At 42.8% G+C, this 24,780-nt stretch overlaps 1 protein-coding gene across 3 annotated transcripts; it reads right to left on the reverse strand.

Moving 5' to 3' along the window:
• Positions 1-502: 502 nt before the first annotated feature.
• acin1b (apoptotic chromatin condensation inducer 1b) lies at positions 503-24,758 on the reverse strand. Of its 3 annotated transcripts, XM_019353682.2 has the most exons (18): positions 24,591-24,758; positions 21,861-21,926; positions 21,670-21,781; positions 21,194-21,267; positions 20,418-20,942; positions 19,635-20,327; positions 19,405-19,481; positions 13,106-13,226; positions 8,319-8,364; positions 5,934-6,079; positions 5,358-5,504; positions 5,077-5,257; positions 4,807-4,952; positions 3,969-4,076; positions 3,527-3,634; positions 2,820-3,180; positions 1,967-2,064; positions 503-1,874 (listed from the first exon to the last, which is right to left on the reverse strand). In XM_019353682.2, the coding sequence occupies exons 1-18, from the start codon at positions 24,723-24,725 to the stop codon at positions 1,554-1,556; spliced, it is 3,465 nt and encodes a 1,154-aa protein (XP_019209227.1). In that variant the 5' UTR covers positions 24,726-24,758; the 3' UTR covers positions 503-1,553. The 3 variants fall into 3 exon arrangements, with proteins under 3 accessions (XP_019209227.1, XP_005464681.2, XP_005464682.2); XM_005464624.4 differs by having other exon boundaries at positions 19,635-20,942; XM_005464625.4 differs by having other exon boundaries at positions 5,083-5,257; positions 19,635-20,942; positions 24,591-24,757.
• Positions 24,759-24,780: the final 22 nt, after the last annotated feature.

A 24,780-nucleotide genomic window follows, 5' to 3' on the forward strand; every position in this document is an offset into this window, starting at 1 on the left:
CTACAGGTGTAAACCTGTACAATTACAATGTCATCTGCAGTTAAGAGTCCACAGAGACTCCTGCCTGACCTCTCAAAGCAAATATCACATCTGTATAGCTCTTTTTCAGTATGAAGCCACACTACTGCTCACTCATCATCACCTCAGTCTTATGACATGACCAAAATGTTCAAGTAATGAAGTCATGATTATATTCAAGAAAAAGAAAAATCTCCATGAACCAAAAACCCTGGCTTCAGGCCGCTCTTAATTATGAATGTCAGCAAGAGGGGATCTTCCAAATATGGTCATCTCAGCACAGAAGCCCCACCCACCTACTACTGATCACATCTTCTGTTTGCAAGAGGCAACCAATCATTAGAATAGAAGGGAGCTAAAGGAGTTTAAGTCTGGGTGAACAGAGTGGTTCACTATGAGATTAAATAAGGATTATTTTTAACTGAATCATGCAAAGCTACTCCAGATAAGAAATGCATGTAAACAAAAACATCCAAGCAGGCAATGTGATAACCAATTAAAGTTTATTCATATTTTTTTTAAATTCTCGGTACATTCAGCACTTGTAGGAGGAGAAAAAAGCAACAAAATCAGTTTTAAACTAAAAAAAGAAAATTTAAAAATTCTAACCATTACTCTATTAGAAGATAAAGATTTATTTTCACCTCCTCTTAAATATAAGATTGAAGGATCAGAGGAGGCGTTTTCAAATAGACATCAGTGCAGGGAAGGTCAGCTTCCCGTAATCGTTGGAGTATTTCATATCCTCTCCTCATCCCACAAAAGGACAAAGTTAGGCATAATGCCACATCTCTTTCTAACACTACTGCCGCAGTGTCGAGACGTCACTCGCACAACAAGCCTTCAAAGGCTGAAGAAATAAACATGATTCATCAAATTTCCAATAAAACAAAATTAACTTATATCAACAAAGGTCGCCCATAAAGGTACATTAAAAAAAAACAACAACAAAACAAAGAGAAAGAAAAATGTTTGTGCTGAAGAGGAGAACATTAAAACTGATCCTAGAAAATATGTGAAGGTCAGGGATCTATTTTGGACTGGTTTTATTACAGGGCTGAGGAGGAAGGAACTGTGCACCCGCAGAACTAAAATAAAGAGGCGGGCTCCCAAAACCTCAGTGGGACAAAAAAATGAAGAGACGAGCCAGAAAACAACCGCCCTTCTTCTTTTCTTCAACCAAAGGGGAACCGACAGCACTGAAACAGAGACGAGGAGGAAACGCTGCTCTCTACAGGAGGAAGGAGCCGGTGTTCTGCTGGAAGACGGAAAGAGAACTGAGGAGGAGGAGGAGGAGGAGGGGAGCGGGATGAACCGTCACGTTTCTGCAAAGGAATTTGTTAAAAAGATGGGGAGTGGGGTGGGTGGCAGAAGTGTGTGGAAGACAACGCTGGCGTCATAGTGGACGAATTCAAGCGCAGTGGGGGCAGGTAGGGGAGGAGCAGACACCGAAACACCCCTGCCAGTGCCAGCCTGCTGCGTCCTCAGCTACTCTGCTTCCCTCTCCAGCTTTCCCTGCAGCCTCCGTCCATCCCTCAGCGGCGCCTGTCCCTCGGGTTGCTCCGACTACGAGACCGGCGTCCACTAGCAGCGCCCGGCGAAGGTCGTCGGGGCCGGTGGCTGCCGTCCCTCTTCTTGTCCCCCTCACGGTCTCGATCTCGGTCTCGGCCCCGCTCTCTGTCTCCGTCAGCGCCTCGCCCGGCTGCTCCGCCGCTTGTTGCCACGCTGCCATCCTTCTCCCGGCCCTTCAGCCTTTCCTTCTCCTCCTCGCGTTTCTTCTCCTCCTCTTGCAGTTCCTTATGCCTTCGCTCGCGCTCCTTTTGTCGCTCTGTGCGATCCAAAAGCCTCTGCGCCACCTGAGAGGGGGCACAAACACAGAGCACTGTTCAGGTACAGGTACAACCACACCAGTCACTCGACACTAAATGTCAACATGTGAAGGCCCAACCTGCTCCTCGGTGAGGGGAAGCCAGTATATACACGGAGCTGTTTTGGTCTTGAGGAACAAGTCGTCTAACAGTTTGGCTGGAGGTTCATCTGCCTTCTCTGTCAGTGAGGAAACAGAAACAGGCTGTTACACATGGAAACCTGAGTGCAAATATACATATGATTAAAGTTGTGACTCACAGACCACACAGCAAACACTGCTGCACAGTTGGGGGATGTGGGGTTGCTTGTGTTTATCAACTTTGGGTATTTCATATGAGTAAAGAGCTCACTGGGAACAAAATCTTAGTTACTCTGCCAAATTGTGCACCTTCAGATTTTATTAAAAGTAGAATGGGATTCAGAGCCTTCAGCTTTCAGGTCCCTCTTCTGTGGAACCAGCTCCCAGTTTGGATTCAGGAAACAGACACCATCTCTAATGTCAAGATTAGGCTTAAAACTTTCCTTTTTTCACAAAGCAGCAAAGGCTCCTGGCAATTTCCCATGATGCACTGTGTTTCTTCTTCACTATCTGTGTTTATACATCACTCTGTTTTTAATCAATAGTTATTGTTAATCTCTGGTGGTCAGATATTTACAGGAGCGAGCCAAATGCAGCAGGAATGCAGGGAGCAGATGGACTCTGAAGCGTTAATGAGCCAATTTCTCAAAAGCCTCGGATCCTTTGAATCAGCTCACAGATCACTCTGCTTCTTTTTAAATACATGAAGCACATTTCATCCCCAAAATGGGAATCTTTCCATGTTGATTAATAAATCATTACTGTCTGTTTCAGTAAGGTGTATTCAGGGTTCTTCTCCCCAGATTAACCCCCTCCCCCACTGTGATACCACTCTATTAGAGAGTTGTCTTACCCTTCTTATCAGTCTTCCTCTCCTTGCTCTTGGCCCTCTCTCTCCTCTTCCTGTCTCTGTCTCTGGATCTAGATCGTCGTCCGTCCTCTCCCGGCCGTGCAAATTCCCGCACCTTATCCCGGTCCCATTCCCGCTCGCCTCGCGCCCTTTCTCTGCGCTGCATCTCCCTTTCTCGCTCTGCCCACAGATCCCGTACGCCTCTGTCCCGCTCGCGTTCGCGCTCACGTTCCCTATCTCTGTCTCTGTCTCGTTCTCTGTCTCGCTCAGGCATCAGAGGGGGCAGCCGGGTCGGTGGGGCAGCGGGCTGGGGAACAGGATCCTCCTCTTTGTCTGGCTTCAGGACACCTTTGTGAAAGTCCAGCTGTTTGAAAAGATAAAAGATAAGCAGGCAGGTTAAAGAGTAGCTGTGGAGAGATTATTAAATGCACACAAAGGTGCATTTATAGGTTTATTTCAAAAAACCTCAATATTAGACTGCAACCAGTGAAGTTATTTCTACTCACTAGAAGTTAAAGAAGAGGTAATAATGAAGCCCTATTTTTCCTCAGTACATTAAAAGTAGCAGAAAAATGATCCATTATAATAAAATGTGCTCAAACCATGCTAAGACTTGACTGTCCTCGCCACCACCCACTGTGAAGTCTTCAAGTTTTGTGTGTGCTGAAAGCAGTGCATTTTAATTTGTGGCATTTCTGGCTTGTTATTACCTCAGTCTGCTCACAGAAGTCCACGCTGAGGACCTTGGGATTGCTCGTAGGCCACTTGACTCCGTGGAGGGCAGCTCTGGTGGCGACAGCCTCGTCTGTTGTAGCGTACTACGAGGGTAGGAGGAAAGGAAACAGAGAGAAAACAGCGCAATCACATCTCGGCCAACACAAGCTGTGAAAACAGGCAGCGGCACAAACAGATGGAAGCAGATGGATGAGAATGCAGAGGTCAAAAATATTATGCAAATGCTCCTTGTTGAATTTTCTAACATATATTTGCAAAAACATTCTCGAGCCGTTTGTCAGATGCTCATTAGGAAACAATATACTTTAGAAACTGAGCCAGCAGACTAAACTGAGCCCTGTATAATTCCACATGTAGCATGTTAACCTCATGCATCCACTCCTGATGCAGTGAAACGGTTCATTTGGCAGTACGTACTGTGACATAGCAGTGAGACTTTATCTTGTCGATCCAAAAGCCCTCTTCCACCACGCTCCCTGTACGGTTCAGCAGCTCCTTCAGCTGGCCCAGGGTGAAAGGTCGCACCTGTTGGACAAAAAAAAAAAAAAAAAAAAAAAAGAAAAAGAGTCAGACTGGAAGACATCATATGATGACGGTCTGGTAAAGAAAACCCTACCAATTTATTATTTTTTAAATCATTTTATGAAATGTACTCTGTATTTTCACCACTTTCAGCTGTATTACAGATTAAAGCTGCAGCATATTAAACAGGGGCATGCCCTAAGGTCACAGCTCAGACAATAACCCTTTTGAATTTGGGTAACGTTCTCCTCTAGTGCCACCATCAGGCCAAATAGCATATTTTTCCCCACTTGAGGATCAAAGACGGCCATTTCTAGGTTTGACATCTGCACCGTCAGCTCCTGTGTTTCTAAAGTGTAAGACCATCTGAGATTAGTGAGCCCTGGTGACCAACGTATAACCCACATATGACGCAAGCAACAAAAATCTCCAAATGGCAGTGATTAAATGTGTAATGTCTAGTCTTGTCACAGTCTGTTTAGTCATGCTCTGTGCCCCTGACTTAAGCTGATGCCTGACTACAACCGTAACACCTGGGTAAGCATTCCCGTCTGTAATTATGGGAAAGACGGTGATGATCATGTGATTACGACTGGCATCAATACAATATATCCCATTCATGGAAAACTGTACAAAAGTTTAACTCTTGAACCTGGTATAAACACACATGATTAAGAGGGGAATTTTACAGACTTGGGGAGGGGTGTGTGGTAACACTGAGTTACAAACCCACCAGGTTTGTCACATGGATGATGTTTGACACTTTTCCACGAGGTGGCGAGGGCTGCCTGGTTGTGCGGACGGGATCGTCGATCGTGACGGACACACCGGACTTCTGCTGACTTATGGAGCGACGCACCAGGCTGTCGCTGGGGGTAACTGTGGGAAAAAAAGAAGAAGAGAAAGAGCCAGGAAGAGTGAGAGGGAATCACTGGAATGTTGCCACAGGCATGACGGAAAGCTGGAGGTAGCAATTAATTATAGCAATTAAGAATCCACAAACTTTCACCTTTCTTCGCCTCCCCGTCGAGGCTGACAGACGTCTGTGTTTCTGGGGCATCCTCGGAAAGACTGCTCTTCCTGTTGTCTCTGGAAGTCCGGCGTGGTTTCTCTGTCTCCATTTTCTCCACCTCTTCTTCTTCTTCCTTTGTCTGTCCATTTTCCTGGCTGCTACCTGGGACAATCTGGAGAGGAAAAAACCCCCAAAACAAAACAGGAACATGAAGAGAAGCCTTCTAATTTCCAAAGTATTTCACTCAACGCCATCTACAGGCTTTCCCTTACCTGTGTGACGGTGCGCCGGATCTTGAGGCCTTTGTCCGGGTCGCTCCTGCTGGCATCCGGGTTCTCCTCATCACCAGACAACTGCAGCTCCTCTGGGTGAAGCTCCACGACTGCCTCCTGGCTCACTTTGATGTCTGGGATCAAAGACTGAAGCGTAGAGATGTGGACAAGAGAAAAGAGAGAAAGAAATATGTTAATGTGGGAACATCTGTCAGCTTCTTACACATTCTAATCAAATTTCCAAATTTTCCATTTCCTTACACAATTGTTTGATAATATGACACTTCAACCAAATCAAAACAATAAGAACACCTCATAATAAATCACTCTTTCCAATTTAAAACGGAAAATCTTCCTAAAATAAGTCATCACAATGTCAGAAATGCTGGGTGTGTCTTCACTTTGAACAAGAATGATCATGTAAATTTTGATCCGGAGCCAGAAAAAAAGCGCTTCACTTCAATCAGAAACTTCTAAAAAATAAAAGTGTTCTTTCTTCTTACTACACCTTTTATAACCTTCACTTCTCTACTATCTGTTGGATGCCAGGTGCTCATCCCTGTGCTGTGTTGGTACCTTCAGGGAGTCCGTTGTAATGCTGATGGAGGGCTTCTTAGCAGTGACGGCCGTGCTGGAGCCCCATCGCCTCTTTCTCCCCGCTGCGGTTCCCGTCTCAGTCTCTCCTGCTCCTCCGTCTGTGGTGGCGGGAGAAGTCTTACTGCCTGCAGGAGTTGGGGGGGAGAAAAAAAAAAGTAATTTATCATCATGAAAGTGAGCGATTTGGCTTCTGGTGAAAAGGATTTCACTGACAAGTTACTGCAAGCTCACAGCCTTAAAGCAGCAGTGATTACCCAAATGCTTTTACCCAAATTGTTTTGGCAATGGTGGAAGTAAGTAATTTAGGACAAAATTCAGAAATGTAATTGAGAGATTAAACAATTTCCTTAACAATCTTCTAATACTGGACCACTTTTGTTTTGGCTTGCTTCCACAGAGAGTCTGCTAGAAAGTCTCTGCACACCTGCTTTCTCCTAGCACGGAGCTAACGGGCAGCACTTTTTAAAGAGGAGAACTAGGAATCCTGTAGTGGATAAAGGTGAAGTGCACTTCTGAGGCAACAAGCATGGACAGTATTCCTGCTGCAGCATGTTGAAATTGGAGAGACCAGTGAGTAATTTTTTTTTAAAACCCGCTCTGAGTCAAACAAGCACACCATTTCGTTTCATTATCATTTCTGAATCATCGTGTTGCTACCAGAGCTATTAGGTGTGAACGGAAAACAAAGGATGTTATTTTGTTTTAGTACCATCAACACTACGATGCAACAGAGACTAAATTCATACAGTACACACTGCAGTCAGAGGAGCAGCTGTCTCATCTCCAAGATATAACAGGGTTTCATCAGCTCTTCATTTCAAATATGGCCAAAGTTTCAGTCACTGAGGTAAATGTAGACTTCTATATTTTTCCTACTGACGTCAGTGCAGATTTCCTCAATCTAAAGCTGTAGTATTTAAAGTTTGTTCATGTAACAAGTGACGTGGAAACAGTTGACAACTAAATTTATTTTTGGTGTATGATCCAATCGCAATCAAGTGATCAAGTGTGGTGGGGGTTTTTTTGTGGTATGGACTAAATCTGGGGTGTTGGACAGTTGTTTTGGCCCCTATTACAAGCCACTACATATAACCAACAGTGCAGGGAGATACTGTATAATAGTTTGGTGATAGCACAACGCTATATGTACCACGTTTCCTTCTGTATTTCCTGGCAGGATCTTTATCTGCTGACATCTGACACATTTTTCACATGCACATTTAAAAAAAAAAAATCCATCTTCTGATGGAAAGACTAAGACTGCTTTTAGGTCCCATAATAAGCAGGCTATGAGAGTAATATCCGACACAGTCTTAGTAATCAGCGCACACTCACATTCAGGACGACAGTCATGCTCAAACACGCGAGGAACTGCGTTTCCAAGTAGGGTTAGTTTTGTTTTTTGTTTTTGTTTTTTTATGTCCACACCTGCATGATGAAGTAGTGGTGTTCACAATCACCAGGTTTAGCCGGAAGATTTAAAGATCCTTTAACGGGTTTTTAAGACTCTCTTATCTTCTGATTTAATTTTACACTACAAACTCTCCAGAGCCCTCAGGTCCTCTGCTAGGAGACTGTCACTAAAATTAGAACCAAGACTCACAGAGAGGCATCTTTTAGTTATTATGCTCCAGGTTTATGGAACAGTCTACCTGAAGACCTGAAGGCTGCTGAAACTGTTGAGATGTTTAATACAAAACTCAAGACCTTCCTTTTTTAGCACAGCTGGTTAAGGTTTTTGTGTCAGTTTTATTTATTTTACTTTTCATTCATTTATATTTTCATTGTATTATTTTATTATACTTTATATTTACCTTTTACTTATTTTTTTCTTCTCTCCATGATAGGTGGGTGTAATGTGTAGATGTGGGTGTGTAGGAGGGGTGTTGAGAGAGTGCAGAGAAGGTGGTGTATGTGTGTATTTCAGTTTATTTTCTGCTTTTAATGTGTACAGTACTTTGAGGTGCATCTTTAATGTATGAAAATTCCTATAAAAATAAAGTTTTGATTGACTGAGGAGGCCAGGTGAGGGGCAGCCAATTGGAAGAAGTTCCCATCAGTTTGAAAGTGGATAAACAGAAGTGCTATGTAGGATAAATCCAAGGAGCTATGCTAGTCGAGTCCAAGAATAACCAGATAATATGTTGAAATAAAAAAGGAAACTTGTGTACTGTAGTGTTTTCCTTGATTAGATGTTATTACACAGAGTTTACTTTTGCCTTCTTGCTCATGCAAGTACACTGCTAAAAAAAGTGTCTAATCTTTCACTTTAAATCCTGCTGAATCTATCGTCATGTATTCTGTAACATGGGTAAGGTTTCTGATCCAGGATTCCAGGGAAAACAATAGAACTGGTATACTTACTGGTCAGGGATATCTTGCGAGCAGCAAAAGCCTTAGGGGTGGTGCTCTGGAAAGAGAGAGAGACAGAAAGAGAACATACAGAAACCCCAGGGGTGCGGGGTGAGATGAGAACCGGGAGTCTAGACCCAAACAGGCATCAACAGAGAGGAGGTGAAACAGGAAAAGTGGAGGAGGGGTGGGGGGACGGGGGGTTAAAGTAACAGAAGCCCGGAGGCTCTAATTGTATTACATTAAAAATAAGAGATCTCTGGTTCATACCAAGAGGCTCCAGACACATTTCTGCAATCCACCTCTGCTCAGAGCCGCTGAGATAAATCCTTATGCTTCTTCACTTCTACATGCATTTGACAGCAATACGGACTTTAAGAGCAAAGCAACTACATGATCAGTATTAGGACACAAGTAGGGCTGCAAGATGGTGTCTATCTGCAGACTAAAATCACAATTAAGTCTTAGTAAACTAAAACAATTCTTCAGACACCAAAAAACTTGGTGACAACACCACATACTGTGGCAAAGTTGTGAAGGTGGCTCTTTAGAGGCTTCCTAACTTTACACACACTACTGCTGAATTGATGAGAGAGAGGGAGCTCACCTTACTTTAGCAGCGATAATAAGTGAATGTAAAAGTATGTAAAGTCATAATGTTTACTAGCTTACTATATGCAAAATTCTTTAGTTCTTGTAAGCGTTTCAGCATGTTTTACATATGTAAAAATACCTAACAGTAACAGTAGATTATTACAATAAGAAACACGCCACACATACGTTTCATAATGATTACAGCTGATAGGATTGCAAATTTTCCACACAAACCCAACTATGGTCCTGACAGAGCGAACACATTCAAATCACTGTTTTAGATTTAAAAGAGTTTGGCCATGTTTCAGGTTTTGATCAGTCGGTGGCAGGAAGTGCAGGACCTTTGCTTCCTAAATAAGCCGTATGGAATGGCTTGTGGCTTCCTGACAGTTTCATTAATTCCATTTTGTGCTGAGGGAAACATGACTGCTCTGTGTTTTTTGACAGCACTATATTACTTAATTATCTCTAGATACTTTACAGTGTGCAGGTAAACAAAAACAAAAAACCCCAAATGCAAATACATAAGGGTATATTTTGTTTGCCCTCTTGTGGCTGCAAATTTGAATGGTTTGAACTTGTGTGGCTTTTTCTGAATACAGTCTAACACAGAGTTCAGAGTAACTATTATTCTGCATTCACAGGGTGCTGATGCTGCTAATGCACTCGATAAGCATTAAGGTAATGGTGTGTAGCTGAGTCAAGTGGTGTAATTGAATGATGGTATTAAATATTAGTGCTAATGAGCAGAGGTGGAAAACCGAGTGCTGAAGACTTACTAATCTGTAGCAGAACTATCAATACTGCAGTTGTAATTCACCTTAAAGAATGCATCATATTAACAAAAGGCTATTGCAGATCCAAAGTCTGTGTTTAAATGTATACAGAGCACTCTTGGCTTGATGTAAATATATCAAATTGAACTGCAGTCCAAAATTTTGGACTAAATTACAAGAGGAGGAAAAAAATATTTTATACACTAACTCCTGTCAAATATTTACACATTTTTAAATAGAGGTATAATGACAAGTCATTTCCTGGTACCATTTAACACCTGATTCCTTACTGGCCCAACCTCACGACAGTGTGCACTGTATCTAGGCAACAAGGATCCAATCAGAGAAGGCAGAGAAGTGAGGGCAGGGCTCGATTTGAGAGTGCAGATTAGCCACCAGGCAGGAACTGATCACCAGATTGGACTTTTTTTTCTGGGGAGGACTTTTCTTGACTGACTGCTGGTCACACAGTCACGATTCAGTCTTTTTGAGGGGGGTGGCAGAGGTTTCAGAGCCTCTCTGTGGACTCTGATGGAGTCAGGGGAGGGATGTAGGTTTACTGTGTTAGAGTCCAGGATCTTTGACGTACATCTGATGAGTCTTTTGTTAAGAAAAATGCAGCTTGAGGCTAGTGTCTTTCATTTTCATTGGTGCTTACATATTCTCCATTCCCCTTGGATATTTGGGAGAAAATGGGATTTTCAACATGATAACCCCAGATTGTCTGTGATGCCTTCCAGCTCTTTTTCACCCATTAGGTTTCCAAGTATGCAGAAAGAGTCTTACACTTGTTTTGAAAGCTCACCGCACAGAAGATCAGAATCAAGTCTCTTAACAGGAATAAAAAAAATAATCCAGTCTTTGTTGAACTGCAATCCACGGATGTAGTCAAAGACAGAGGGCTCATAGCAGTGCTAGCATGACTCCCCCCACACACTCGCATGAAACCATGCAAAAAAAATACCAGGGCCAAGCTGTGGGTGTAGCGAAGAGATGGATACATAAATAAATACGTAACAGCAACAACCGCAGGAGTCCATCTGCAAGGTCCACAGTAGAGAGAGGATATCACAAACTCATGGTGAGACATCCACTGAGTCACACTTGTGCTCATTGCAGGGAAAGAACAGGCAGCAGTTTGTGGAGCAGATCCACCCTTCCTGCCCAAGTGTAGATGATCAACACAACCACAGAAAAAGTGCATCACTGTGGTCAGATTACTTGTCCTTGGACAGATGTCTTTAAAAGTCTCTGTGTCTTTACTAAACTGGAACCATTCAGGAAAACAGTCATGATCTTAGCTCAATCTGTGTCTCATCTGAAAGGTGTGCCACACTGTCAAGGCAGATGATAGCCGCTGGCTTTACAAAACCAGATTTCCAGATGTATCACATCCATAGATTTTTGTCTTATCCACAAAGTTGTCCAACAAAAACAAAAGAAAGAAGAAAAAAAAGTCCAAGGGTTGTTGCTTACGAGCAGATCGTCTTAGTTGCTCCATTTGAAAGTGTCTTAAAACCCAAAACGGCGACAGCAGCATTAATTAGCAACAGTTCTCAGTCCAAAGTCATTACTCCACTCCACAAGCAGAGGGCAGCGTGGGATCAGAGGAAGCATCAAAAACCAAACTGGAAAACTGAAGTTTTGTCTGGATTTTGGAGGACAACACTTGCAGACTGTGTTTATCCTCAAAATGGCAGAAAGGGCTAGGGAGAGGGATATAGAGCATCAGACACCCTCTCCCTCCTAACCCTTCATTCATCACCACCACACAGTACAGTACACAGTCCAGTCCAGAACAGAGAGCAGGCTTCCACGCCCTGTGGCTGCTGCTGCTGTCGGTGGTGCTCTGATGCAAGCTCCCGTTACTGCTGGCTGACAGGAGGCCTTGCAGGCTGACGCTTTACTCAGTGCCATGGGGTTGCAGACTCTGGGCCTAACTCAGGTACCAGCGACGCACTTGGGCATAGCGAGACAGGACTTGTAGGAGAAGTAGGAGGAGGAGTGGAGGAGGTGTTGGTGGTGTTGGTGGTGGTAGTAGTAGTAGTAGTACGCAGCAGGTACCAATAGGGGCAATGGAAGAGGCATGGGCACCTTCATAACAAAGCAATCAATGGGGTTTTAAACAGCAATCACACCATAAATATATATAGTGAGAGAGAAGTGTTCATTATGGGATACAAAGGCAAAAGATGTAAAGAGGTGAAGAGAGACAGTGAGAGAGAGAGAGAGAAAGAGCGAATAAGACAAAAAGGGAGGCAGCGTGAAAAAAGCAAGAAAGAAGACAAAGGGAGATGAGAAACAGGGTGGAAGAAACAGCAGAAACAAGCCCTGATGTATCTCTACACACAATGTCAGGGTCCATTACTCATGCAAACCCAAAGGGGGAAAACAAAACCCACAAATACACACTCACACTGAAAAAGCGATAACAACTTCAAACTGCACAGAAGCTCACCAGAAAATCTAATTCGGGCACTTTAGATGGGCTGGGGTGTAATGCATGATTGTCCTTTCTAATGGTTCTGAGGGTGATGGATGAAAGCTTTATCCGACAAGTGGGAGCTTTGTTAACACTACCAACCATTCTCTGTGGTATAATTAGACTATAATGGTGGCAATACTTGTAAAAATGTTGTCTGATGTGATGATGCCTCTTAAGACCCTGACACACCACGTGCTTTCTTGATGGATATATGCATTGTAGTTTAGGGCCTTGTAGATGTCCACACACAGCCGCATATTCACCATCATCTGATGATGGTGATGATCAAAGCAGACCCAACCAGACCCTTGTCACAACTGAGGGAGTAACTACAGCAATGTCAAGTGGGTCACTGTCACCTTGGTGTGTCAGGATCTTTAGATGTTTAAGGCCATTTACCCCCCACCCCACCCCCCCCACACACACTAACGGATATATAAGCATGCACTCTCTGCAGCATGGATATCTAATTTAAACACAGTATAACCATCAATACTTTCATTCCAGCAGCTTTTAGCACTTAATGTACCTCTGCAGGGCCCAGACAAACAATGGACATGTGTGAGAGATCATCTACATGAATGAGCTTGTTATGAAATATTAGTTGAATTAAAAGCAGATGGAAGGGATGAGGTGATTCCTATTTAACCCTGGACCCAATTCCAACTCAGCCCCAGGTCATTCACACTAAACATTTGTGCAAAAAATAGCCAGTTGAGTGATTTGTCTATTAAGATGCTTTAACTGATTGACACACTGTAAAGTCAGATTTAATCAAAGGCGAAAAATACATTAATGCCTGCAAAGAAACTGGGGTGTGTTGGTTTTGAGTAACCCATCCTTAAATTACACTGATAATTAAACATGCTCGTGTATGAGTGAGGATGCAGGTTAGTGGGAGACAGGAAAAGACCCAGGCTCCTACACCCTCCCAGTGACCTTACCTCCTCATGGCGGCCCTCACTGTTCTCAGGCTCAGCCCCGGAGGCTGGCTGCTGGTCCATGGAGCTCTCCGAATCTGGTTCCACCTCTGTCACGGCAGCTGCACTGGGCTCCGACACCTCCCTGCAGGAGGAAAACAGTGGAGGAAAGGATAAGAGTAAAGGTTATTTCCATGAAAAAAACCCCACTCACAGTGACCATAATTACACAATCAATTATAATAAACACAAAGGCAACTTACAGTCCGAGCCGTACACATTTAGCCAGTGACTTTTTTTAAAAATTTTGTTTCTGTACACCACCCCAGTGGATATGAAATGCATACTTTTAGCTTTCATTAAGGGGGTTTTACAAGGTTAACACATTAACCGTTTAGGGATTACAGTGTCTTTAAAAGACTTAATGTCTGACATTTATGTTGTCACATCCAGATTTGCATAAATGTCTAGAAAGTCTCAGATTGGCAACATGTATGAAAACAGCTGGTGAATCTCCTGGGATCGGGGAGGGGTTCACATACATACACGGTGAAACTGAGAGCAGAGGAGAGAAACTACTGTGACCATAAATGACAGTTAAAAAAAAAAGACTCAAAGTGAGGTGAAAGATAAAGAGTGCAGACTTAGGACAGAGAAGAAAAAAAAATTCCCAGTATTATTTTTATTTGATTGGTGGGGAAGGATGTCCCACATGGCCACATTTTAACAGGCATAGAAAATAACCAGCGTTGAGGCTCCAATCAAAGACAACTGAGACAGAAATGAGTCAGGGAGCTATTAATTTCTGAGCTGTTGAGGCCTGGGCAGTGTGAGGTTTTGTATGATAGGAGAAAAAACAATGTGTAGGAAAAGAGAGGAAGGGTGGTGAAGGCCAGTGATCTGGGTCACTCCTGCTATAAATAACTCACCAGCTAACTGACACCCAGGGTCACAAACCTTTCTCAGACTAACTCATACTCAGACATAACCTCACAGAAGACTGTGTGTGGTCTTCATCTTATCCATTTGGATCATTGTAGGGGGAAAGAAAGTATAAAAACACCTCTGACTCAACCAATAAAAGCCATGAACTGTGGTTATTGGAGTCGGACCTCACACAGTCAAATGCTTCCTCTCATGTTGTGATATTTTATTACTCGTATCTCAGATGAAGATAAAAACAGAAGATGGCATCATTATATTTTTAGCTACCCCCTCAACTCCCCCAACCAGCATTATCAAAAGCCGCCTCCGCTGCCTCCATGTGATGCCACGGGCAGCGAGGCAGCACCCCGTAGGTGGGAGAATCACATCCTCTAGCATCCTTCACTCTAATCACCACGCTCATCACCCACTGCTGTTTGCATGCTTATTTGCATTATATGTAACAGGACACATTGAAAAATGCTTCTCAATTCTAAAAAACCTGAAAGCAACAAAAAGCCTGGTGGTGAGTTAAAGACGCGAAAATCTCCAACACGTTTAGGCACTAGTTTAATGCCATTTATTCAACAGCCTGTGCAGAAAAGCAGCAGTAATAGCTATAACCTCCATAAAGAAACAAACAAATATGAGCAGTGCATGTGATGTGTTACATGTTTTTAATTCACAGATCAAGTTTGATGACTAATTATTGAGGAAAAGAATAAAAGTTGCCTATTAAATCATTTTAAGAATAAAGTGATGTGTGTCTATTAATCCAAAAATACTCATTTGATCATTATAAAAGCGTACAGGATGAAACTCCTTAATTTTTGTTTGTTATCCACACAGTGACTCACTGATTAGTTTGTTAATGCCAAAAATATGAATCATGGTTATACGATTGTGGGTCAGTATTAAAACCACTTATTTAACAAAAAAAAAATCATTAACTTTAAAAATATTTAGCATTTATTACTATGCAAAAAAGACTTTAATAGGTTCAGCTTTAAATCTAATTCACATGAGATAAAATGAAAAATAAAAACTGGTGTATTTTTGACTCTAAAGCCCATCTCACAAGGGCAACGATCACGTGAAGATGGGGGTGGTAGAAAACACAGGGTCATCTCCTTCAGGTTCACCTACACAAATCTCTTTGCGACTTCTACCTCATCTACATAGATCTGGCCGACCAAAGTCCTTCTGATATCTTGACCTGCACTAAACTAATCAGCAAGCGAGTTTGAAGGACAGTGTAGGAAGAACAGGATCGTATTAGGTATATAATGCATGAAGGAAAAGCTTTTTTAAATCATTTTGTTTTCAAGATATTTGGAAGGTTTTACACACAAAATTGAGTCACTTTTACCAAAAGGCATCAAAGACACCCCTTCAGCTATGTGTTAGCTGTGGGTCTACACAGTCAAATCCATGTCTTTTAAAGTTACAACAATGACTAAAATCTCGCTCTAATCCAACAATACTTACTCAAACATTCTGACAAGTCTTGGTTAAAGACAGACAAATCTTAGCTTTGCACATTCTCCATGACATGTAAGACAACCAGTGTTAAGTTTTACTGCATCTTTTAGAGGAAGGGCTGTAATGTTAGTCTCAGTACTGAAATCTACCCAGGGCAACAGCAGAACCGGTTTCACCTCTTCTTCATGAGATTAGTCACCGGCAGGACAGTCATGAAGAAGACAGCATTCCCCTTCCTCCACACAACACACAGACTACACATTTGCTGTAGGTGTTGGTTTCATTGTCTACGGGTGTGTGGGCAAGGCCGGAGGAACACCTGCATCGGCTATAAAGGGAAGACAGATGTCAGCAAGAAATACAACCCCCGCTTAAGATCTTAAGACGAATGACCACAGACAGAAAGAATGAGCAGCCTTTTCTTCTCAAGTAACACATTTAAAGCTCCCTCTCTCGCTACTCAAACAGTCTTGCAATAATGTCACCAGTCAGGAATGAGGAAGCCCGTTAAAAGGTGAGGAACAAGATCTGTAAAATGTTGAAGCATAACGTTTTATCAAGTTAATGTTAAATTGATTTTAAAAAAAAAGCAAGCAGCTCAGGGCCAACTTAACAATCTGATCACATAAGATGAACAAAAACATGGTTTCCAATCAAACTGGACATACAGTCAGATCCCAGGGGAGGAGAGCGAGAGTGCTGGTACCAGCTGGGAGAATTTTATCACACCATAAGGGACCATTCACACTGACTCTACAGCTAACAGATGTCTGCTTTAATGATCTCCCTTGACAACAGTGAGATCATTAACAGCTACAGCAACACAAATCCAAAAATACAAATATTGTTCACTGTCATTTAAGCAGCAAAATGGATGCGGGGATTAAACATAAGTGTGCTTTTTAAAGAGATATTCTAAAACAAGAGGGGGGTGAAAGTCCTTTATCTTGGCTGCCAGCATGGCAGGAAAAATACGAGGTCAGAAGGAAAGATGGAAGAGGAGAAATCAATGTCCACATACTTCTCATCACATCCTGAAATCTGAGGACATTATTTATTCATCAATATCTCCTTTAGTGCAAAGCTAATTCAAGGAATGTTCAAAGAAAGGAGACCACCACTTTCCCGCTCCGAAAAAAAAAAAAGTCTCCCCTTGCTCCTTCACCCAACAAAAGGCTTTCACCGCCGTCCCCACCCCCGGTCCTTTTCACATGGGCGAACACGCTAATAACCAGGCCAATGTGGACACATGATATGATATTCATCAGCCGAGCAGGAGCTGCTAGCTTACCGGCGCAAAACGACACGCCGAACCCGGATAACGTATCCCGGCAGATTTCTATATAAGTGGTGTGAAAGTACAAACGGCAACCTGAAGCCTTGATTCGCCCTCTGGCTCCCTCTTACCCGTTTTTGTTGCCTTCGGACAGCATTATGCCCGGCCTTGAAAGGAAACCCCCGGGGATAAAAGATGACACCGTGCCGCTGGATGTTATTTCGGTCAGGCGCTGCTTGAAACCGGCAACGCGAAATTTAAAAAATATCCTGCTCGTATGTTTCAATTACTGATTAGCCATACACTGCGTCGGTATCAGGGATGCATTGCATGCATGACGGCCATGTTGGCTAGCGCGAAAGAGTAACGGCTACCTTCCGGTCTGAGATTTCCAAAATAAAAGCCCAATTTAACGCCCAACCCTTGCGCATATCGAAAGAAAAAGTACTTAAAACTTTAATGCAGCACCAGAAAAGAAAACTACATATTATGTGCTACAAGAAGGAAACCATTAAAATATGTTTAGGTTTAAATTAATAACTTTTTAGATATGTGCCATTACATGCCCATTAATTACATATAACGCTCTTTATGTCACCAAGCAGGCTTAAAGATAATCTTTATCAATTAAACTACTAGTTTACTGGGATAAAACTCAAGTTGATTGCCATTACAAACATGCACACCAGTTTACCTACCATCACACATGATTCTGAAATCTTTATGCATGAATAACTACTACAACAATATAGTCTTTATATAGCAATAATTGCATGACAATTACGCAATAAACACTGTGTTTTAACCCTGGGTGTGACCAGAAGTGCCTTTCGGTAGCATGGTTTACAGCCTTGTTATAGATATGGTAAAGCAAAATAAGCTGAAAGGCCTATTCCTCTTCAGTTTCCACTTTCCTGTACAGGCCATCATAAACCTTGCTGACAGTAACATAATAGTACTGTGTATATATAATATGGCCCATCGTCTGTGCAGACACATTGCAAACAGTGACTGCATCGCTCTCGGTGAGCCGAGATAAACAGACACACAAAAAAATGACATTATATTTTTCAGGGCAGGGATAGCTCAGTAGGTAGAGTGTCTGCCCCATGATCGGAAGGTCGGGGGTTCGACCCCACTGAACGGCTACCCTGAGGTACCCCTGAGCAAGGTACCGTCCCTACAAACTGCTCCCCGGGCGCTGCACTGGTGGCTGCCCACTGCTTCACTGGGTGAATGGGTTAAATGCAGAGGAGTAATTTCCCTTCGGGGACTAACACAACACACTTTACTTTTACACTTTACTTCAGTTTCTGTTCTTCAGCCATTGTAATCATGAACAGTTTTCATACATTTTCAATAGCCCAAAAGCACAGTGGCTATCACATGCTGCAAGTAAAGCACCTCACGTCAACTATCAGAAAATCAAACACACAAACACAAACAGGACATACTTTATCGTAGCCTCATATGACAACCAGAGTTGTGATTACAGGGTTGACCAGGTGCAAAAGATTTTCTGATTTTAACATGAGCAGCAGCTGTTGCAAGTCTGTGAAATACTGCGCTAGGTGTTCGATGTGTGTATTTTTCTGTAGCGATGAATCATATGCTGGCACTGACTCATTAAAACTTTCAGAGCTTGTGTTGTTGTAAATTACATCAAAACACTTGTCTTTTAAGAATATTTTCTAGTGACAGTTGCTTACCATGTGGTATACCTCTTGTGGGCTAAAGTTAACATAAACAAAGCCTGACCCAGTGTTTAATACAACACTTTTTCCTCACTGGGTCACTGGAGCAAAAGATCAGACTATTACTGGGCCCACATATCACTTTTACTGCCCCATAAAAAAGCAAATGAAATTATTTTACAGACTACTTGCTAGTAATATAAGAATAAAATGTAATTTATTAATAGATTTGTATTTTATGTTAGATACCTGACAAGAATTAGTGGGATTAGTGAGATGTTGCAGGTATAGCTGCTAGAAGAAGAGAGTGGCTGCAGAGAGCCACAGGCCAAGTTATCTGCCAGATCCAAAGATCCAATAGTTTGCGTGCATACAATGTCCCAGAAGACAACTTTTATTTTAGCTTCTTCTCAATTTAGTTGTTCTGTTGCCGTATAAAATAACCCAAGCAGCTCAAAACTATCAGCGCAGAAGAACTTCTAATTGGTGAGGGTGCCTCACAACTGCTGCATATACCATCACAGGCCTGAGCACGTGGCCAATAAGCTTGTCCAATATTGTAAATCCATCACCAGAATTAGTTACCAAACTCTGTGAGGTTATTCCTGAAAAGTGATTTATAAATCACTTTCAGAAATCTGGAATACAGAAATCAAAAAATGGGACCACAAATTAAGTCCTGGTGTTTGTCTATTGTATGACAGGTTATTAAGCAAATTTTGTGTTTGTATGGCATATTTAGCAATGCTTAATAATATAAAGAGGTGGGACAAGTGTTAACCGCCTTGTCTTGTAAACCATTTAACTGGTGAAGTGAAACAACTGAAAAGTTAAAGTATGTTAGGAAACTTAGAAAAGAAGCTATGGAAGAACGTAAAGCACTCATTTTAAGAGTGAGGGTTAGGATTGCTGTTCAGGTTTTATATATTTTAATAAAGGTTACTTACCTTTTGGAAAGGTGTCGTGTCTCTGCCGCTTTACTCGGGTCAGCTTTTTTCTCATCATCAGCTTCTTGGTCCACCTTCTGTGAAATGATTCAAAATAAAAACAATAAAAAGAGAAAAGAGATTCAGCTTCAAAATGCTCTTCACTCTGAAGGTTACATTTCTTCTGGTGCTACAGATAGTGCATGGTTTCTAACTATTTCCCTGATATCCACAACGGTTTATTTACTAACCTTCAGCTTCCTGGCAGGTTGTGTTTTATCCTGAGAGGAGGACGATTGTGATGATCGTGACAACGAGTCTGATTTGGAGTCAGAATCTGATGAAGAACCTGAATCTTGGACCTTAGTCACCAGCTCCTTGTCTTCATCTGCCGTCTTCTGTTTCTTTTCCTGCTCCTCCTTTAGCCGTTTCTCCTCTCTTCTCTTCTCCTCCTCCTCCTGTTGTTTCTTCTCTTTTTTCTCTTTTTCTCGTTCCTTCTCACGCTGTTTCCGCTCCTCCTCCATTCGTTTCCTCTCCTGTTCCTTCTCTTCTTCTAAGCGTTTCTTTTCTCTTTCCTGTTCTTCTTCCTTCCTTCTTTCTCTCTCCTGCTCCTGCTGTCTCTCCTTGTCCTCCCTCTCCTTCAGCTGCCTCTCTTCCTCCATCTTCCTGTACTCTTGTTGCATCTTTGTCTCCCGTCCTGGCTGTGGGGATTCACTGGAAGACTCAGCAGTGGAGTGTGCAGTCTCTCCTGACATACCAGCCCCCTCTGACTCCATCTTGTGTACAAGCAGAGAAAGGGGCCCTGTCCCGCGTTTCACGCGTGGTTCGGGACTGCTGGAACGAGAACTTGAGTCAGAGTCTTGCCTCTGCACCTTGGAAGGTGGGAATGACGCCACCCTTTGGCCGCGTCCAGCTTCTTCACGGTCATCTGGGTCTGGCGGGCTCTGCTTGGGAGTGTCAGGAAGGGGGAACAGATTAGGAGGTGGGGAGGGAGGAGGTGTGGGGTGGCGCAGCTGCATGGGGGTGTGGTGTACCTGTGGAGGTGGGATGTGCTGCGGAGGTTGAAGTTTGCGTTTGGATCTTCCAGCTGATGATGGGACACTGGGTGGCATCTGCTGCGATGGGGCAGGTCCCCTGCTTCCCTTTCGGGCCCCACCGGGACCAAGCCCCCAGTCCTCATCATCATCACTCTCATCATCACCATCATCACCTTCATCGCTGTCCTCATGGACATGGCTTGATGCTGAACCCCCAGCAGATCGGCTCAGGTGGAGCACAGAATGAGCCGATCCTGGCTCACTCGGTGCGGTGCCCTCCTTCTCCTGAGCTGGGGGTACTGCTGGGGGACAGTCGGGCTGTCCCAGAACGCGCACAGACAGGGAGGCGACTGCACGGGGAGGAGAGGGTGCTGGTGGCTCCTTGTGTCCTTGGTGAAAGGTGGCTCGCTGCATCCTAGCTCCTGGAGCGTCATGAGCCTCCTGGTGATGAAGGGTGGTGCCATGACCTGTCACTGAGCCTCCTGCTCCTCTCTCCTCAGGCCTGGCCAGAACCTGATGTGGCTGTGCACAGATAACTGAGTCAGTGGGAGACGAAACATGATGACTTAATTCTGCTGATGTATTTTTTTAAACATTAGTTTAATCAGATTAAATCTGTAACCATTATAAAAATGTAGTTTATATCATGCAAAAAGCCCCATGCTATTATTTTTGTTTTGGTACACAGAATGTTGACAAACGCGGAAAATCTGATTCTTCTGTCCGTTTCTGCTCCACGGGAAAAATCCTTTGTTTTCCTCGAGGGTACTGACCTTGTCAGAGGCATAGGAGGAGCTGTCATTGTCCTCCGAGTGGTCTTCATCCTCCTCGGGTACAGCAGGGCTCTCTGAGTCACAGAAGTACGAAGCAGGGGTTAAAGGTCGACCCCGGTCTGAGAATTATACTCCCAGGACACGCCTACTTGATCTCACACAAGCAAAACTTTTCTAACAATAACTTGTAATGATTTTTTTCCCTCATGCCGAAAAAGAGAAATAAAATCTTGGATCATTTTTTTAGAGAAATTTTGTCTTAATGGCTGTGAAATCAGACAACTTTAGAGTCTAGTTTTTCCCATAGTGTGAAATGCTCATTTGACTGTAGGTTTTACACATTTATTTAAATGTTATTTTTAATTTTTAATCACATGAAGTTAGGTAGGCAAAGACGTTTGAACACCAGGGAGTTTTTCCAATTCATCTGAGCCAAAGGACGGGCCATGTGTGTGTTTGTGGTCTGAGTCTTTTACCATCAGCGTCTTGCCCCTGCTGGGCCTCTCTTTCCAGTCTCTGCCGAAGGAGCTCTTGCTGCTTGGCCAGGTACTGCTTTATAAAGCTGTTCTGGCACATCTCCTCTCCTATCTGTAACACAGCGTTTTTAAAACAATGTGACATTATGTCAAAACATCACCAGACTACCGCAGATTTTAAAATCTCCTACCTGAGAGTTGGGCTGCAGCCCACTGTGAGAGGACGATGTCTTCTGTAGGTTCTCCAGCATCAGAGCCTGAAGGTGAGGAGGAGGGGAGGGGAATTCATTTAAATGTTAACATAGTGCCAGAATGAATATTAAAGAAAACTGTAAACCAGATACTAGAATCTTGATTCCTCTAATTAGAACGCTTGTTATACCTGTTGACTTTTTGCATATTTAAATATCGCATATAGGTTTGCATTTTGTGCACAACATTAAAAAGGCAGACCTAAACCCAATAATAATACTAAATGTGCCTACAATGTAAGATACTTTAAGAAATATACAAAGAATTAATATAAATGCATGTATATTAACTTACTAGTCTGTTAATCATATCCAATAAATTTATGACTAAAAAGCATAGTCACTCCTGAGCCACTTTATTAGGTACATGTGTTTAATTACTCATTGTCACAAACATCTAATCAGCCAATCACAACTCAGAGCATTTAGGCTTGCAGATATGATAAAGACAACTTGCTGAAGTTTAAACTGAACATCAAAATGGGAAAGAACGGCAATTTAAGTGATTTTGAATGTAGCATGGTTGTTCAAGCTGAAGGGACTTTTCTGAATATTTGAGAAACTGCTCAACTGCTGGGATTTTCCCACACAATCATCTCTAAAATTTATAGAGAATGGTGTAGAAAAGACAAAATATCCAGTGAGTGGCAGCAATGCCTTGACAGCAGAGGTCAGAAGGATGCTTCAAGCTGACAGGAAGCCAACGATTCCCTCAAATAACCACTTGTTACAATTGAGGTATGTAGAAGAGCATCTTAAACGCACAATATATCTAACTTTGAAGCAGATGAACTACAGCAACAGAAGACCACACCAGGTGTCACTCCTGTCAGCTAAGAACAGGAAACTGAGGCTACAATTCACATGTCTTACCAAACTAGGACAACAGATGACCAGAAAAATGTTTCCTGGTCTGATTGGACTTGCTTTCTGTTGCATTATATGCAAGGTAGGGTAAGAATTTGCTGTAAACAACGTGAAAGCATGGATCCATCCTGGCTTGTAACAATGGTTTTGACTGGTGGTGGAGGTGCAATGGTGTGCAGGATATTTTATGACACACTTTGGGCTTTTTATTACCAGCTGACCATTGTTTAAACACTACAGAATATTTGAATATTGTCACTGTTCGTGTCCATCCCTTTATGACCACTGTTTACCTATTGTGTGATGGCTGCTTCCACAGGGATAACACACCCTGTCCAAAAGGTCAAATCATCTCAATCCGGTTTCTTGAAAATGACACTGAGTTGACTGTACTCAAAATGACCTACACTGTCACCACATTTCAATTCCATAGAATAACTTTGGGATTTTGTGAAATGGGAGATTGCCATTATGGATGTGCAGCAGACAAATATGCAGCAAATGTGTGAACTTATCCTGTCAATATGGACCAAAATCCCAGAGTAATGTTTCCAGCACCTTGTTGAATCTTTGGCACGAAGAATCAAGACAGATCTGAAAGCAAAAATGAAGCCCGACCCAGTACTAGGGCTGTCTAACTAATGAAGCATGCGTGAGTCTCTAACTTTATACATTCTCTATTGTCTAAATCCTAAAAGATCCAAGATCTTTTTTCGAAGTGAAGAGATGACACCTTCCATCAGTGCTTTTCTGTGCAAAGCTAAACTCTGAACCCTGACTGAAGCGCTTCATATGAACACATTCATTCACCCTGTTGAAACCCCATCTCACGTGTGGGGTTCTACAGGGTGCTAGTAAGGTGTACCTGATAAAGTAGCTAGTGAGTGTGTAATAAATTCTTTAACAAGAAAGGCACATAAAAAAACTTTAGGCATCCTACACACCATTGTTTTGAATAATATTTTGAATATAGGTAAATCACAATAAAATTATTCTCCATCAGCAAAGCCTTAAAGAGACTTTAAGAGTACCTCTATTGCTTTAATCTTATCAGCACCGTATTTTGTTTTACTGTATGCATGTTGATATCAGTTTATTTTAATACCGTGCTATTAACGCACGGTTTGAGTCAGTTATGGGGCGTTTATATCGCGCAATCAAGAGGTGCTGCTTCACTATAATCTTAGGGTTAAAATAAATACATAAAGCAATGTATTATTTAAAAAAAAGACCAATCAATTGGTAACATATTTTTTAAATGTCACTTTAGCGAAGGAGAAGACCCCGGTTTTTAACGATGAAAACGGCGTTTACAAAAATATAAGTTGAAGAAAATTTGAATGAAATAGCTGTTGGTTATGCGCGGAATGTGTTTACATCACGAGGCGCGCCCCCAGTAACCCTAATACACACTCGCACGCACACGCAGGCACAGTGCGCGCGCGGGCACTGTCATGTACACTATGTGCGGCTGTTGGCTTGCTTACTCTCAGCTTAGGCCTGGACTTGACAGGTGCACAGTTCAACTGTGTGCAACACGGTGCTCTGCGAGTAGTTACGAATTAAGTCCGAACTCGGTAGCCGGGCCGTCGGGTTGAACTGTCAGTTACAACCAGTCGAAGAGGAAAACTGTTGTTTATGAGTAATAACGCGTGCACGGCGATTTATGTATTCCCGCTTCACAGCCCACACACATACACACATCGTTACGGCCTCTACTGTTAACCCCCCCCACTGTCTCTCGCCTCCTGCTGAACTTGGCCAGACTCGGCACAGACGTCCGTAACGTGAGAGAAAACTTACCCCTTTGAGTCGCTTGATAAGTGTGTTCTTTTGTCCGCTTTTTGGGAGGTTTCTTTGCTCCAGAGCCGCTTTCAAATCCGCAACTCGGAGCGACTGAAGAGGTTTTCCATCAAGCGTAATATCTTCGTCCGCCATTTTGCTCCCTCCGCTTGTCTAAACTCCGTCGCTACGGCTGCTGCTCGGCGTCACA

This window comes from Oreochromis niloticus, linkage group LG3 (genome assembly GCF_001858045.2).
Source record: "Oreochromis niloticus isolate F11D_XX linkage group LG3, O_niloticus_UMD_NMBU, whole genome shotgun sequence".
NCBI classification, from domain to species: domain Eukaryota; kingdom Metazoa; phylum Chordata; class Actinopteri; order Cichliformes; family Cichlidae; genus Oreochromis; species Oreochromis niloticus.